At 36.4% G+C, this 18,294-nt stretch overlaps 1 protein-coding gene across 1 annotated transcript in view; it reads left to right on the forward strand.

Moving 5' to 3' along the window:
* The window catches only part of HFM1 (helicase for meiosis 1), a 60,172-nt gene that overhangs the window by 21,545 nt on the left and 20,333 nt on the right, over window positions 1-18,294 (forward strand). Inside the window, exons 14-21 of the mRNA XM_070939405.1 lie at window positions 381-526; window positions 1,590-1,684; window positions 5,386-5,519; window positions 11,010-11,057; window positions 11,926-12,006; window positions 13,528-13,619; window positions 16,467-16,573; window positions 17,984-18,031. Coding sequence (XP_070795506.1) covers window positions 381-526; window positions 1,590-1,684; window positions 5,386-5,519; window positions 11,010-11,057; window positions 11,926-12,006; window positions 13,528-13,619; window positions 16,467-16,573; window positions 17,984-18,031 — 751 coding nt within the window. The remainder of the gene's footprint in view (window positions 1-380; window positions 527-1,589; window positions 1,685-5,385; window positions 5,520-11,009; window positions 11,058-11,925; window positions 12,007-13,527; window positions 13,620-16,466; window positions 16,574-17,983; window positions 18,032-18,294) is intronic.

Raw genomic sequence — 18,294 nt, forward strand, 5'->3', positions numbered from 1 at the left:
GGGCCCTTTCTGGCCTCCAGAGGGCCTCCGGGAAGGTGTGGAAGGCCATTTTCGCCCTCCCCAGGCTTTTAGAAAGCCTCTGGAGCCTGGGGAGGGCGAAAAATGGGCCTAACCGGCTCACTGTGCCATCACGTTCCAAAAGTGGGGGGAACATGAGTGGGGGGTCGCACACGCATGTGTGTGGGGGCAGGGCACAGGAGGCATTGAATTATGGGTGTGGGCACATGCATACGCAACTCCCCCACACTCCTTCCCCGCTTTTGGCACACAACGGCAAAAAGGTTAGCCATCACTGGTCTTGTATGTTACAAAAATATACTTATATCCACAATTTTTAAAAACCCATCTCTTGTAACAAGTTCAATATCTGATTTTTGCAGTTACTACTAGTACACTTGCCATGGGAGTAAATTTACCAGCACACCTGGTAGTTATAAAATCAACAATGCATTATGCTGGAGGAATGTTTCAAGAGTATAGTGAAACTGATATTTTGCAAATGATTGGGAGAGCAGGAAGACCTCAAGTAAGATTAATGTATCTTAAAGCAAGTTTTATATGGAATTAGTAAAAGTTGGCACTAATATGTCCGATTGTGTGTGTGTGTGCCTTGGAGTCATTGCTAACTCTTACTAACTGCCTGGATCAATCCCTGAAGTTTTCTTGGCAAGCTTTCAGAATTGATTTGCAACTGCCTGCTTCCTAGGGCAGAGAGGGTTTGACTGGACCAAGGTCATGCAGCAGATTTTGTAATCCAAGGCAGAATTAGAAGTCACAGTCTCATTCTTTCTAATCTAGTGCCTTAACTACTACACCTGTCTTTCACATTTGATATATTAATTCTGTTGTAAATGAATGTCTGCCCATTTTTATTAGCACACTAGAGCTGTTGTTGAATAATTAATATAACTATTTTTAAGAGAAAACATATAGTTGTTACTAGGGTTTAAAATTGAATGTTAAATGTTTCTGAATTAATCTGTAAAACATCAATAGGAAAAAAAGAACTTTCATAAAAGTATTAAGCAGTTCATATTGCTTGTTGTTAACACTAGCTAGAATATTCTAATTTTATATTTTAACTTTTGCAACTGATAAGCAAGGCTGCAAGAAAAAAATATATGTGAAATGTAAAGCTGGCAATTTTACTATTTTGTGCAACTTTCATATAAATTCTATTCCTAGACAGAACCAAAACTTGATATTTTTAATGTTCGTTCTATGAATTTATGAAGAAATTGTTAGAACAGTGTTTAGCCCATACTCCTTATTGGTCATCTCTTAAATGAGACCTCTGTTTTTATACTTATTTATAATATTTTAATAGAGGGTGAAACATAATCCTTGCTCATTATCTTTGTAATCTTTGTTTAATTTAATTAAAGTAAAAGTATTTCTATAACCTCTTTACATTTCAGAAATTCCCTTCTGAGATTTTCAATAGCAAATAAAAGACATGGGGGAATGTCTTGAATTAGCATAATAATAATATGCTTTCCTAAAGCCTTCAGAATTACAAATCCCAAAGACCTCAGTTTGCTTACTTTCTATTATGCTTGAAGGTGTATTGTATATATATTTTTCCACAGTTTGATACAACAGCAACAGCAGTTATCATGACAAGACTAAGTACAAGAGACAAGTATGTTCATATGCTAAATGGTGCAGATACAATAGAGAGCAGGTAACTTAAATTGTTTTTAGTATGTAGCTAGAAATGCTCTCCATATTTGTTTGATTATTGGAAAGAAATTTTTCTCTAGGATCATGAAGATAGGCCTATGAGGAAATTTTTTTAGAAAATCTTTGTTTTTCAAGCATGAACCAGAATAGTAAGCAATAAGGCAAACAGACCACACAGTATTTTCACTGAATGTTTACTGTAATAATCTGAATATAAGAGGAACAAGTTTATCCTTCATATGCAACCATTTGTAGTACAATAGTAGTAATATGAGAATTAGAATAAGAAAATACATATGGTTATTTCTTTTCTTTTCTTTTTTCCTTAAGCATCTTAAAAGGAGCTTTGGGACTGAGAAAACACTAGATTTATCTGTGGAAAGGACTCCTTCCCTTAGTACTGTTATTCAGATTCAATTTAGAATACAGTTACTTTCAATTCAAAATTTAAACACTTTGAGATTACACAATTTCCCCATTGTATATAATCTGGACTTGTTCATTATTATTATTACATTTTTATTCCATCTTTCATATATATGTGTACATGAACATGTATCTGTATATTTATATGGATATGTATACATACATGTATCAAAGTGGTGAACATAGTTAATACTCCTGCCTTCTATTTTCCCCACAAAAATTCTGTGAAGTGGGTTGGAGTGAGAGCAAAAGTGACTGACCCAAACAAGCTTCCATGCCTAATATATGTTTAGATTGTCATCTTATTGTATTTTGAGTGATTTCTGAAGCTCTGCCCAGAAAAATAATAGCTAGCCACATTTTAGAATGTACTATAAAACTGACATAGTTTAACATGCTCTTTAAACTCCAAATTCCAACAAAAGAAAGCTAAGTATGGAAACAGGTATTTCTGCATATTTCTAAAATTGCATTTTAAGGTTATTTTGCTGCTATGTGTTGGAAAAATCAGCACTAGCTGCTAAAAATTGTGATGTGCAAATTCTTTATTGTTCTATTTCTGAAATATGAAGGAATTTGAATCTGAATCTGAGCCACTACATAATCATGTAAACTCATATAAAACCTGTACAGGAAGACAAGGAAGTCAGACCACTTTGAACATTGAGGGCATCACAAAATGTAACGTCTGTATATCTCTGCTTTAAGCTTAAAGGAAGGTGCACCATATGTACTTTGAGATATATATCACTTCTGCAACTGCTGAACAGCAAGGTCAAGATAGCTAATGCAATTTATATAGTCTTTATATTGATTCCCAATAGACAGACAGTATCGGATGATTGCTATCATGTCACTTAAGCCTTCTCTTCATTAGGCCTAACATACCATTCCCTTAGCCAGTCATTGTACAATTTAGCCTCCAGACCCCTTATCATTTTTGTTGGTCTTCTCTGCATTCTTTCTAGGGCCTCAGCATCTCTTTTTGTATTGTGGCAACTTAGCATATACTTATATACCAATTCACAGTGCTTTATAGCCCTCTCTAAGCAGTTTACAGAGTCAGCATATTGCCAATCTGTGCCCTCATTTTATTGACCTCGGAAGGATGAAAAGCTGAGTCAACCTTGAGCTGCTCCCAGGATCCTGATCCTTCTGTTGATGCAACCTAGGACTGCATCTGCCTTTTTGGCAGCTGCAGCCAAACTGCTGACTCATAAGCAGTGGTCCACCAGGACACATAGGTCCCTTTCATAGACACTATTATTGAGCCAGGAACTGCCTAGACTGTACCTGTGCATTTAATTTTTTCTTCCTAAGTGCAGGACCTTATTTTCTCACCAATGACCCATATCTTGTTGGATAGGACCCAATCCTCAAGTCTGACAAGATCCTTCTGAATCTTGAGACTATCTTCCAAAGTGTTACCAATTCCCTCCAGCTTGGTGTCATCTGCCAATTTGATGTGTGCCCTTCAATCTCCTTATTTAGGTCATTTATGAAGATGCTAAAGAGCACTATGCCCAAGACAGAACCTTGAAATACCCTACTGCATGCTTCCTTTCACATAGATTTAGTTCCATTGAGGACCACACACTGAGTGCCATTCGTCATCCAAATGCAAACACATCTGGTGTGGTCCAATCTATCCCACATCGTTCTATTTTACCAAGAAGTAAGCTGTAGATTCCTTTATCAAATGCCTTACTGAAGTCAAAGTATATTATATCCACAGCATTTCCTTGATCCACTAATTTAGTCACTTTATTAAAGATGGCAATAATGTTTGTTTGGCATGATCTGCTTTTAACAAACCCATGCTGGCTTCTAATAATAACCTTGCTCATTTCTAGGTGCTCACAAATCCACTACTTAATTATCTTTTCCAGGATTTCCCCAGGTATTGATATCAAACTGATTGCTTTGTAGTTTCCTGTATCCACTCTTCCCACTTCCACCCCTTTTGAAGATTGGATCCACATCAGCTCTTTTCCGGTTCTCTGACAGTTCCCCCATTTTCCAATAGCCCTGAAAGATTTCATTCAGTAGTTCCGAAATCACATCTGCCAGCTCCTTGGATGTAAATCATCTGGTCTGTAGATTTGAACTTGTAGAACCCCACAGGCTAAATTAGCCACAGGTCAATTCCCAATGAGTTTAGTATAAGCCTTCCTAGGCTACTGTTTGATAACATCTGGAGAAATGGGAACAGAAACTTCAGACCTAGTAAAGCAGAATTTCCATTCTCCAGCTTCATCAAGAACTCCAACAAAATACCATAATCAGTGTTATCAAAAGTTACCATGAGTTCAAGAGGTGTCAGCAGAATTCCTGTCTCCTGGAGCATGTAATTAGTGGAACCAAGGCAAATCCAAGTTTTATTTCATATTTAATTTCATATTTAGAACTATTGTCTCAAGCTTCGTCCACCTGAATAGAATGTTCAGTGTACTTAAGGTATTATAAGATTTGCTTCTTAATCTGAAAATTTCAGTTAGAGAATTCAAGACCGAGATTAATCTTTAGAAGAAATCAGACTGTAATAGGCCTATGCTGAAGGCTGCCAGGCTTTGTTGTTGTTTTTCCTTTGAATGACATAAAAATATATTTAAGCTCTCCCATAAAGAAATGAAACCAACTACCATATTTTTGGGAGTATAAAACACTCTGGACTATAAGATGCACCTACCTTTTTTGGGGAGGAAAACAAGAAAAAAAAAATCTGCTTCTGCCTCCCAGCATCCACCCGGTATTCATCTGGCTCATTTGTCATGGCCCATTTGCCACAGCCCGTTTGCCGTGGCCCATTTGCTGACACCCATTTGCTGCCACCTGTTCAGCACCGCCACGGTTCGTCCACCGCCACCACGGCCCATTCACCGCCATCATGGCCTGTTCGCTACCACTGCGGCCCATTTGCCATCACAGTGGCCGTTCGCCACCACCACCGCGGCCCATTCTAGAACAGCTGATCAGCACCACACCAACCCCCCTCCCCCCATCGCAACGTTCGCTGTATAAAACGCACTGAAATTTTCACCCACTTTGGGGGGGGGAGTGCGTCTTATACTCCGAAAAATATGGTATTTATATCTTAATATTTAACTATTACTTTATTAAATGTATTGTTCTTTCAAATATCTATATTTAAGGGGTTCAATATAGATCCCAAATCACTAGTTCTCTATTTAAGAATGAAATGTGTTGGTAATAATATATATTTTATGCATTTAATTTGTATCTTATTTTTTCCTTTTCTCTCTCTTTTTATATTAGTTTGCACAAACATCTAATTGAACACTTAAATGCTGAAATAGTGCTTCACACCATCACTGATGTGAACATAGCTTTAGAATGGGTGAGATCGACTTTCCTCTATATCAGAGCTTTGAAGAATCCAGCTTATTATGGTAGGTGGCACTTAAAATTTGTGAATTGAAGTAGACAATTAAAATGTGATGTGGTAATTTGTTTCTTATGATAAAACAGTTTTCTGTTGGCAAATAATTTATTCAAAACATTAATGGTATTTCTTATGAATTTCCTTTTTCAGTAGAAATCTAGGCAATCAGAATATGTAGTCTGTTATTGTTTATGTTCATCTGTCTTTTCCTGCTTGTGAACACAGAACAATATTTTTTGTGGCATCATTAAGCAAATTCTATGATCATTAAGTGAACAGCATCATCATTAGGTGAATCCATTATACCCAATGGGTGTTTTTTTGCTGGAAACCAGAAATGAACACCGGAAACTAGCAAACAATGTAAAAAATCATGGTCATATGATCATAGGATGCTGCAAAATGACCACAAAAGTGAGCCAGTTGCCAAGCACCCAAAATGCAATCAAGTTAACAAAAGCAAGTTTGAAAATCAACTGGAACAAGCTGGTAACTAAGAAAAACTTTCCAGAAAAAAAGTCCCCCAGTCCATTCTAATGGGAGATTCAGTTGGGTGATAGTTTAGCACCTCAAATTTAAACTCCCTTTTCTCACTCTTCTTAATGATATGACCCAGAGCGAAGAGTATACAGCCTGCCTCATACATTCTAATGGATACTTACCGTATTTTTCGGACTATAAGACACATCGAAGTATAAGACGCACCTAACTTTTGGGGAGGAAAACAAGGGGAAAAAATCTGCCTCTGCCTCCCAGCAATTTACCTCCTTGCAGCAAACAGCAAATAGCCTAGTCATCTTCAGCACAGCCTGATTTAGCACAAGCAGCTGGTTGGCGGTTGGGTGGGCCTCCTGAAATACCATCTATCGGCTGTTCCAGGCTGCGGGGATTGTCACCGGCCATCGCCACCATCGCCACCTATGCCACCTATCGCTGCTGCCGCCTATCACCATCTCCACACACACCGTTTTCAGCCTCTGCATGTCCCATTTTTGGCCCATGCCACTGCTGCCTATCCCCCCCACCTAGAACAGGCCAAAAAGGGATGCACGGAGGCCAAAAATGGGGCGCATGGAGGTGGTGATAGGTGGCAGCAGCGATGGGCAGCGATGGCGGCAATGGGCGGTGGTGATCCCTGCAGCCTGGAACAGCTGATAGGCGGTATTTCAGGAGGCCCATCCAACCATCAATCAGCTGCTTGTGCTAAATCAGGATATGTTGAAGCTGACCAGGCTGTTTGCTGTTTGCTGCAAGGAGGTAAATTGCTGGGAGGCAGAGGCCGAAGGGTGGGGGCTGATGGGTGGGTGGGGCTTTGGCAACATTCACTGTATAAGATGCACAGACATTTCCACCCACTTTTTTTGGGGGGGGGGGAGTGCGTCTTATACACCGAAAAATATGGTATACATATATATGTGTATATATAGATACACATAGATGCAACCTGTTATTTTGTTACACAGATGAAAATACACAAACTCTGCAGCAAATGGGAGATCAAACAGATTCCTAACCAACTTAGCTGGCAACTTTGTCATTCAAAAGGTAAAGGAAGGAACTGGAAGAAAAACTATACTGGACCTAATTCTTACTAATAGAGAAGAAACGAAAGAGGGAGTTGAAGTTGCCGGAACTTTGGGCGAGAGTGACCACGTCATACTGGAATTCAATATAAAGTAAACACAAGCAATAGAATATAATCCAATCAGTATCTTAAACTTTAAAAGAGCTGATTTTAACAAACTCAGAGAAAGCCTAAGCAAAATTTCATGGAAAAAAATCCTAAAGGGGAAAACAACTCAAGAAGCGTGGGAAACATTGAAAAATATGATCATAAAAGCCCAGCCCAGCCCAGCCCAACACAATACCACAGAAAAACAAGAAATCCAAAAAGAAACCAGCATGGTTGCACAAAGAACTCTCTGATAAACTGAAAGACAAAAGGGATAAGTAGAAAAAATGGAAAGAGGGACACACAACTAAGGAAGACTATCAGCAGATAGCCAGAATCTGCAAAGATGAAGTCAGGAAAGCAAAGGCTCACAATGAACAAAACTTGCAACAAAAGTCAAAGATAATAAAAAAAAGTTTATTTCAACATATAAATAACAAGAAAAAAGTCAAGGAAACAGTTGGTCCACTAAAGAGAGAAGATGGCAAGGAAGTAACAGGCAGTAGAAAGAAAGCAGAGCTGCTTAACTCATTCTTTGCATCAGTCTTCACAAAAAAGAAACTATAGCCCAATTTACCAAAAACATAACTGTAAAAGACAGACTAGAAATAAAAATTAAAATAAGCAAGAAAATGGTAATAGAAAACCCGTCTGACCTTGATGAATATAAATCATCTGGACCTGATGGATTACATCCCAGAGTTCTGAAGGAGCTGGCAGATGTTATCTCAGAACCATTGTATCATATCTTTAAAATATCTTGGAGCACTGGGGAATTAACAGAGGATTGGAAAAGAGCTGATGTGGTTCCCATCTTCAAAAAAGGGGGAAAAAACCAGACCCAGGAAACTACAGAACAATCAGTTTAACATCGATATCTGGGAAGATACTTGAAAAAATAATCAAAAAACAGATCTGTGAATATCTAGAAACAAAGTTATAACTAGTAGCCAGCATGGGTTTGTTAAAAAGAGATCATGCCAAACCAATCTTATTTCATTCTTTGACAAAGTGATATACCAGGGAAATGCTGTAGATATAGTATATTTAGACTTCAGTATTTGGCAAGTAAACCACAACCCACTTCTTGATAAGCTAGAAAAATGTGGGATAGACAGAATCACCACCAGATGGATTTGTAACTGGCTGACAAACAGTACTCAATGAGTATTTCTTAATGGTATTAAATCTACACGGAGGGAAGTAAGTAGTGGGGTACCACAAGGTTCCATCTTAGGCCCAGTACTCTTCAATATTTTCATAAATGGCTTAGATGAGGAAATAGAAGGGGAACTCATCAAATCTGCAGATGACACTAAGCTGGCAGGAATAGCCAACACCTCAGAAGACAAGCTCAGGATCCAAAAAGATCTTGACAGACTTGAACAATGGGGCCTATCCAACAAAATTAATGTGGAGAAAAGCAAAGTTTTACACCTAGGCAGGAAAAACCAAAGGTACAAGTATATATTAGGTGAAATCTGGCTCAAAAACAGTAACTGAGAGGGACCTTGAAATCCTAGTGGATAATCACTTAAACATGAGCCAGCAGTGCGCGGCAGAAGCCAAAAAAGGCAATACAATCCTTGGTTGTATAAACAGACGCATAGAATCAAAATTATTTGAAATGTTAGTATCCCTTTATAAAGCCTTAGTAAGGCCACACCTGGAATACTACATCCAGTTTTGGACACCTCATTACATAAAAGATGTTGAGACTTTGGAAAAAGTTAGCAAAGAAGAGCAACTAAGATGATTAAAGGCCTATATGAAGAATGATTGCAGGATTTGGGTTTGGCTAGTCTAGAGAAAAGGACTAGGGAGCACATGATAGCAGTATTCCAGTATTTGAGAGGCTGCCACAAAGAGGAGGGGGGTCAATTTATTTTCCAAAGAATCACAGGATTCTTTGACAAGAAACAATGGGTGGAAACAAGAAACAATGGAGAGAAGCAACCCAGAATTAAGAAGAAACTTCCTAACAGTGGGGACAATTAAGCAGTGGAACAGCTGCCTTCAGAAGTTGTGGGTGCTTCATCACTGGAAGTCTCTTTTTAAGAAGAGACCGGACAGTCACTTGTCTGAAATGGTATATGGTCTCCGGCTTGAGCAGGGCGCTGGGCTAGAAGACCTCCAAGTTCCCTTCCAGCTCTATTGAGATTGAGGTTACTTAGTAAAAGTGTTAGGAAAAATTACTGAAGCCCAGTCAAGCTATGTAGTTTCCTTATCTTCAAAACAGATTTGGCAAGAACGTTTTTTGTATCCTTACGTGAATACTTTGTTTACCAACCATCTCATAGTCTGTAAGGTGCTTAATACCAGAGAACTTGGAAACAGAAAATCAGTCTGTCTTTGGGATATTGCACCTGAAGCTCCTATTTCTCCTTGTTCCATAGATGGCCTTGAGGATACTGGTACTTGGACGTTTAACAGGCTTATTGCAGATTCATACTACAATTTCTTTTGTAGAAATCTGATAATTCTTTCTCTGCAACATTTCAAAATATAAAAATGTCAGTTGCATATTGGAATGTGATACAGATAATATTTTGTTCCCTGCAGTAAGTACAGGTTGCCTGTTTTTGAAGAAAATGAATTCACTTTCTTGAATAGTGTATATTTTTTTTTAAAGTTTTCAGCTAAATAGGCTTGTTTTTATAGAGGATCAAATGAGAACATTAAAATTCATAAACTATTTTATATCAAGTGAATGCAGATCTATGTCCCCCAAAGGCAGAGTTACTGTTTCTTCACTGATCCTTCTTGCTGTCATCACCACAGCATAAGGCATTCTGCAGTGTTCAGCACAGTAGGATCTCTCTGTATGTGGAACAGCTGCTTTTTAGAACTGTGAAAGAAAAGGGGGAGGGAAAAAGTGGTAAATGAAATACTTACTTTCTTGAAATGCCCTTAAATGATAACAGTTAGGACATTTAGCACCTTTCACTACATCTGTTTTCACACGGATTTTGTATATATGTGTGTATGTGTGAGAGAAAGAGCAAGAGAGAAAGTGAGAGAAAGATGAAAGCAGATATAAAATCTTTGTAGTAGTGGAAAAATATTCACAAAAATAAAATATTTTTTTTAAAAGGTCTATATTTGTTAGCAGAAATATAATGGAACAAATGTTAATGTTTGAATGCTGTCTTGCTTTTTCTGTAATAAATTCATATTTTAAGAAATAGAAAATAGGGAAAATGTCAGATGCTGAAAGCATTTTGAACTATGAAAATTGAATATTATTTTCTAAGCCATTTTTAGTGTTAGGACAGATTCTTTTGTTGTTTCATGAATAATGGTCAAATATTTATATGTGCAATTAGGATGCTTATATTATGGAGGAAAGGAAAAATTCAGAGCTCTGAGGGGAGTGTTCAATTCTTAAGATGAAGCACTATGACAGATTGCTATGTATGAGAACAGCAAACAGCAGTTATTTTACAAGCCAATTTAAAAGGAAATTAGAAGTTTCTGGTATCTCTAGGTCATTAGTTGATCACTTATGGGCTATAGCATGAATTTGTGGATTGATTCATTCTAAATATAGTGTATGGTGTATAGGTCTTCTTATCCACTGTTCATTCTATATTGGAAGGACAACAATATGTGTAGCAAGGTACAAGCTGGGACAATTTTAAAGTTAAAATTAATAAATAATTTATAAATCTCTTTAGGCATCCTTTTGTGTCCCATAATAAATTGTGTGCTTAATATACAAATCTGTTGATTGTAAAACTTTGCATAGATTTCTATAACAAAAGAACTGTACATTATTCTTTTACAAATTAAGCATTAATAATCAATTGTATTCTTTTAACCAAGGGTTTTCAGCTGGGCTGGACAGAAATGGAATTGAAGCAAAATTACAAGGTCAGATTTCTTGAAAACACAAAGAACAGTGCATTCAAATAGGCTTTAAGGATACTTAAATTTGTTTGCTCATTTTGCTTCACATTCTAGTACTAGTTCTGCTAATTCTTTTGTTTTTCCTCTTACCTCCTGTGGATTCCTTAGACATTATTGGACCACAATAAAGTGCCTTTTTTCTCTTGAGCCCAGAGACAGATATCCCTGCTCTTACCACCAACTCCAGAATTTTTTTCCCTTCACCTAGAATCTTTGTCTTTCTGAATAAAGCAAGCCTATTTCTCTGCCCCTAAAGAGGTTCCAACTCATATCTACTTTCAGCTCTGCTCCTATTGTTGCTCCTTCCACTTCAGCATTGCTTACATTCCTTCTTTTCTTGGGATCTAGCTCATTAGGACTTGTGGTCATTTTCATTCTTTATCTTGCTTACATCTTCTCTTTCTTGCATCTTCTTTTTTGGCCTTTTCCCAGAAGAGCTTTCTTTCATCTCTTTCAGCCATACTGTTTCCCTTTGTCCCAAAACAAAGCTTTTTCCCAAACAAAGATGGATCTGAGAAGAACCTTCTCTGCAACTCCCTACTTTTATGTGAGGCTAAAATGTTAAACTCACCAAGAATCCTCTTTATTTTATTGGGGCAAGTGTAAACTTGTTTTTCTTGTTTGGTCACATGTTCATAGCTATTGCATAGACATTTAAGTTGATTTTATATCTGGGAAATAGGGTGAGTGAATGTGGGGAATGGAAGTGCTTGCCTTGCCTGAGTTGAATCAGGGTTTGCCTGTTCACAGAAGATTGATAAATTTTCTGCTTTTTCTAACTGCAAAATTATTTTTTCCTGCATATTAAAAATTGTCACTTCAACTTGGACAGAACTATGTTTGAAGAATTTGAATGATTTGTCATCACTTGATCTGATCAAGATGGATGATAATCTCTACTTCAAGACCACAGGTAATATTACATAATCTGTATCATCTGAATGTTCAGAATTTATTTTTTTAATATTTTAATATTTAAAATGTGTATTTGGGGCATGCATTGTTCTCATAAAAACTGTGCCCCAGGGCAATGTGCAATTGCAAGACTTCACACAACTCTCAAGTCTCTGTTTTGTGTCCAGTTCTTTCTTTCCATAATGACTGAAATTTGACAGTGTAGTTTTTGTCATTTTGAGTAAACATTGAAAATTGTAATATCAGGCATAAAATAGACATAACATTATTTTTTAAAAAATCCACTAGAAAATATAAATCAGAAAAAATATAAGTGTAGCCACATTTATAGTGTCATGCTTTTGCCTATCATAGTACTACTCACTGCAACTCTCAGGTCTCAAAAAAGTGTTAACTGGGACCAACTCCAGTTATAAAACTTTGTTCCTCTTTGTCTTAGAGTGTTCCATAAATTAAGGGCAGCTTCTTGATAAAATGTTTGGATTACAAGCTAGGAAAATTGGATAACGGGGGCAGAAACTTGGGACTTTAAGTCACTGTCACATAGCAATAGCAATAGCACTTAGATTTATATACCATTTCACACTGCTTTACAGCCCTTTCTAAGTGGTTTACAGAGTCAGTATATTTCCCCCAACAATCTGGGTCCTCATTTTACCAACCTTGGAAGGATGAAAGGCTGAGTCAACCTTGAGCCGTTGAGACTCGAACTGCCGAACTACTGTATGCATGAACTAGTAGTATCATCTAGACTCATCTTCCTATGGAAAACTACCACTGATATTCACATTTCTTCTGAGGATCATGGAAATCAACCAGAAAATTAACCAATAGACAAGCATAAGCAAACAGTTTTCCCCCCCAGATTTGTAGAAAGGCATGATTATAAGGCAAATCCAAATACTTGCCTTTTCTCTTTCTTGCTCTTAGAGGGGGCAGTATTTCTCAGAGTTTTGCGCCATAGAAGAATTTTCTGAGTTTTTTCATATGTACTTAGGAGTGTGGAAAAGTCATGAATATTTTTGAATGTTGTATAGTTTTAAATATATACTAAACATATATTGAAATATATACTAAACATGTGGCAATTAGAAGGCTAGTTAATAGATTAGACCATATTTTATGTTTAAATCTGGTTTATTATATGTTCCCAGTCTATAAAAATGAGTAACTAAAAATAATTTGAAGTCCTTTGAGTTAAAATCAATGTCACAGAGTAACAGAGTTGGAAGATCCATTTAAACCATTGAGCCAAATCTTGTGTTTAATGCGAGAATCCAAACTGAAGCATCCTAAAACTGATGGCTGTCTAGCCAATCCAGTGAAGAGGAACCTCCCACCTCTTTAGATAATTGGTTCCAAAGGACAACTGGACTTACTATTAAAAAAGGGAGTTTCCTATCATATGCGTTCTTCAAACTTAAAGCTATTATTACTTAAAACTAACTAGGAAAAAATGTCTTTTATATTTCACTTATTAAAAATACTTAATTGTTTTATATATTTATTTTTTCTACAGAAACTGGACGACAGATGGCTTGGTATTATATTGCATTTGACACTGTAAAAAAGTGTTTCATGATTAACGGAACAGCAACTTTATCTGAACTGGTAATTTTATTATTCATATGAAGAATTAATACTCTTACAAATTAGCTGAAAACTCATTTATGGTTTCAGATTTTTGAAAGTTGCTTTTTATTGAAACTTTACATAATTCATACCATTTGACTTAGATCTGTGATCAGAGTTGTGAGCTGGAGGAGAAATGACTTGTAGTTCATTAATTATTGTGCAAGCTACTAGAAGAATTTATATCGTACAGTTATATACCATTATCAGGAATGGCATTAAACTCTAATGCAAAGTTATTGGGAAATAATCTGTTCAACTTGAAAATAACTTTTGTGGAACCACCAATTCTCTGTGGCTCACAAAAGAATGGTCTTTTTAAAGAAGACTGCATTACATTACACTGCATTACCAAATCATTATTTCTCATTGATAAGAATTCAGAAGTTTGTTATTGCTTGCGTCCTAGGGCTGAAAGAGAGTGATCGGCCCAAAGTCACCCAGGTGGCTTTGTGCTCAAGTTGGGACTAGACCTCATGGTCTCTTGAATTCTATCCTGATTCCTTAACTAATAACCAACCTGGCTTTCATATTAAAGTATTGTAATGTTTTTTCTAAAATTCTTGCTGCAGATGTCAAATCTTATTACGTTTTAGACTTTAACAGTAAATAAATAACTAATACTGAGTAGATACAACTTTTCAACTTTTTTGCCTTTATTATTTATATTATTTGTATACACTTATTATGGTTCAGCTTAAGTACTTAGTACAGACTAGATAAAGTGTATATTATGGATCTAAAGTCAATGTATTGTTGCCTATGTTTGTTTTTTTAATGTTTTAATATGCTATTAGCTGCTTACAGTCACTGTGGTAAATTGGGGGGTCATACATACTGAGTCAATCTGGACAAAATGCACCCAATCTGTCCCCAATTTCTAAATGAAAAATTAATTTCCTAAAAAATTGGGGGAAGTTATCTGTTTTGCTTAAGCAATTTGCTTGTTAAATATTTATCCTGTGGAACAATTAAATCTCACTTTGCTTTGAAATATCACACATAATTTTCCTTGTATTTGGGCAATATTTGGATTAAAAACCCAATGAAAGAAATATGAAAAAGCCTTTAAACTGTTTTTATGTTAGGGATTTTGTGCTGAAGCATATTGTTTGAGAACCAAGCAATATATGAAACAATAACTGTAAGTGGGATATTTAGACTATTTTATTTTTTTAATGATATATAACATAGAAAGGCACTTTCTGGCAAAACAGACAAACATTTTTATTGCTTTCCTTCTTTGTCTATGGTGGTTTTTTTTTTTTTTTCATTAGACCATTGAGATGCTATTTTGCAACAGTTCACTGAACCGTGAATTTTGGTATTTGTGTGATAGCAATGGGATTATATATCAATGAAATTTAGTTCCCATTTAATTTTGAATGTATTTGATGTTACATAATAAATAAATGTTTATGATGATGCCGTGCCAACTGTCGCTGTATGATATTATCCTGATTTTCAGAAGTGTCAGTCATACTTTGCCAGTCTGTTTATAGGAAAAATTTAAAGTATTCAATGAATTAAGTAATGAGATAAATTAATATGTAAAGCCAGGTTTTATCCTTATACTACAACTGTGATAAATATGAACCATTTATTTATACCCCTTATATGTCCTCCCATCTCACTGCAATGACTATAAGTCAGGGGTGTCAAACTCAATTTCATTGAGGGCTGCATCAGGGTTGTGTTTGATCTCAGGGGGCCAGGGTGTGTGGCCAGGGTGGGCATGGCCAGCTCGGCATTACTCATGTCGAGGGTGCCTGTGGTGGTCCAAGCGTTCTGCCAGTGAAAATGGGCTCCCAAGCTCCGTTTTAGTCAGCAATGGCCTCCTGCAACCCTCTGCCAGCAAAAACGGAACTCAGGAGGGCCGCCCACAACTCTCGCAAGCTCCATTTTTGGCTGCAGTGGCCTCCTGCAACCCTCTGCCAGCAAAAACACAGCTCTGTTTTCCCTGGTAAAGGCACAGCAGGCCGGTCCTTCACTGTTTCCAGGGCCGCCCCATGGGCCAAATTTAAGCACCTTGCAGGCTGGATCTGGCCCGTGGGCCTTGAGTTTGACACCCCTGCTGTAGGTGGTATACAAAGTTAAAAACAACAATTTAAACAACTTAAATCATAAATGCTGGAGGTCATAAACAGCTACTCAACTTATAATAAAACAACAATAGCTGTCAGAGCTTGTTTAATCTCTTGGCTCAAATGCATGGGATGCTTTTAAAAGCAGATTCTTTGCTTTTTAGGGTGTTACATACTTGTGTAGGGACTTTGTTAAATGTACCCAATATGTGGTATCTTGATACTTACAATTTAGATAAAATTAACAAATAATTAAAAAAACAGCAGCAATGTAAGCAATATATTTTATTCTCAAGTTTTGGTTTGTAAATTTCTCACTACTCAACACTAACCCATATTACAAGAATGTATTATGTTTCCTTCTCCTGCTGCATATTAAAGTGTCCAACTGTATTCCAGGAAAAACAATAGACTATTCTTCCAGGCTTAGTAATAAAAACAACATTGTCCAATGCATGTCTGTTCAAAAATAAATTCTACTGAGATCAATGCATTCTGTTTTCACAAAAATATGGATAAGCTAAACAATATATAAAAATAATAACCACAAATTTAATAAATGCTAAATAATACCTCCATCAAGTCTTGCGAACTATTAAAACTAAATTGCCAGAGATAATTCTGAACCTATTTCTCTGCAATTACAACCAAGTAATTAGACAATTTTTAAAATAAGTGCTTAAAATATATTGAAATAAATAGAACAAAAATAGAACAAAATTAATGAAAGAAACTATTGCAGGTTGTATTGATATCTGGTTGCAGTGAATTTTCAGACATCAAGTTAAGAACAAATGAGAAAAAAGTACTTAATTCCTTGAACAAAGATAAGAAGTGGATGAACATAAGGTACAAGATTAAAATTATTTTTGACTAAGGAGTTATTTTGATTACAGCAACATTTTTGTCTTCTGCATAATGTACAGTATGTGCTTAAAACCTATATATTAAATTATTATAAATTCTGTCTTACTTACAATTAATTCTGTTTCACATTGGAGATGTCAGTGCCTAGGCAAAGACTTTCCTCGTCATGTCCTTTACCTGCTATTCCGGCAAGAGCCCCAAATTCAGAAGGACTTCCAGATTGCAAATCTACTATTGTTGGGGGAATACAATCCCATCAAGAATCTATGATAGTATTTTTTTGGAATTAGTAGGCTTTAACCCAAAATTGCTTGGATTGAGTCTGAATCTGTTTTTCCCCTACTAAGTCTCCAAACACCGGGTCATAACTTCTATCAGATCTCATATTTGGTAGATGATACAAATTTGTATCATTCACATGTTGATATTGTCTCACTGTGAACTGAAAGCAGATTTGCATGGATATTAAATAACATTAAGGAAAGGACTGAACTCTGGGATTCTTTATACTGGAGGGACCAACCTGTTGCTGCCAACACAAAATGGTACCTACCTATGCAGACAGCTGGTCATTGTCAAAATTGAACAGCCCTCTCTCAACAGAGGGATTTGACATCATTTATCTCCAGTCTACGACACAGTCCTTTCACAATTCTAAAAAGGCTCCATTTACACTACTCAGGTGACCCTGAGGACACATATAAACCTCCAGGTGGCCTCAAAGACTCTTTAAAAGAATGCAAATGACCAGCTATCTGCAAGGAGTATAAATCCTTCCATTCCCCACCATCCAGCCAGAGCTGAAGAAGCTTCCAGGATGAGAAGCAAAATGTCTTCAAAGAAAAAGTAGAAAGTCCATGTGCCTCTTGAAAATCACCTTTGGGGTGATTTTGACCTGGATGACTGAGAATCTCCATAGACAAATAAGGTAGATAAGCAAGCCTGCTCTGCTGATTGTATCACAAAAGAGTAAGCTCAGATGTCCAATTGTACTCACCCCAGGAAATGTCCAAACATCTCTTTACCTGTTTTTGAGAGCTCTCAAAAATGAGGAGTTAACTGGGATCAGAGGGTGGGGAGCCATAGAGCTTTCAGTGTTAAAATGTGCACATTTGAAGCTGTAAAGTATGGAGAAAACCCCATCTCAAATCCACATAGCCAAAACTGAACAGCACAATTCAAGAGCATCTGGAGGGTCACAGGTCTCATAAACCTGCTCTGAAACTATAATTCTACAGTAATATAATTATAAATAAATCTTACTGAACTCTTATTTATGTGTATGATACCGCCATATCTTCTTGATAATGAGAAATACATCTCATTTTATGTTCTAAATTAATGCCATAAATTTAGTACAAGTAAATAAAAAACCATATATTTTATGTACAGATATCCCATGGAAGGAAAAATAAAAACAAGAGAAATGAAAGTAAACTGGTAATTATTATATATAATATGTTATTATTATTATTTTAAAATAGTAACAAGGGTTATTGTTGAATTATTGTATGGTATTTCCTTATACTCCACCCTCTCTAGATTTTATCTAGAGCTGTGATGGTGCAGTGATTATTATTATTATTATTATTATTATTTATTTATTAAATTTTTATACTGCCCTTCTCCCGAAGGACTCAGGATGGTGAACAGCCAAGATTAAAATACATACGATATGAAAATTAAAATAATTTAAAACATAA

Source organism: Pituophis catenifer, unplaced genomic scaffold (assembly GCF_029215685.1).
Source record: "Pituophis catenifer annectens isolate HBS135680 unplaced genomic scaffold, rPitCat1.0.hap2 SCAF_3, whole genome shotgun sequence".
Lineage (NCBI taxonomy): Eukaryota > Metazoa > Chordata > Lepidosauria > Squamata > Colubridae > Pituophis > Pituophis catenifer.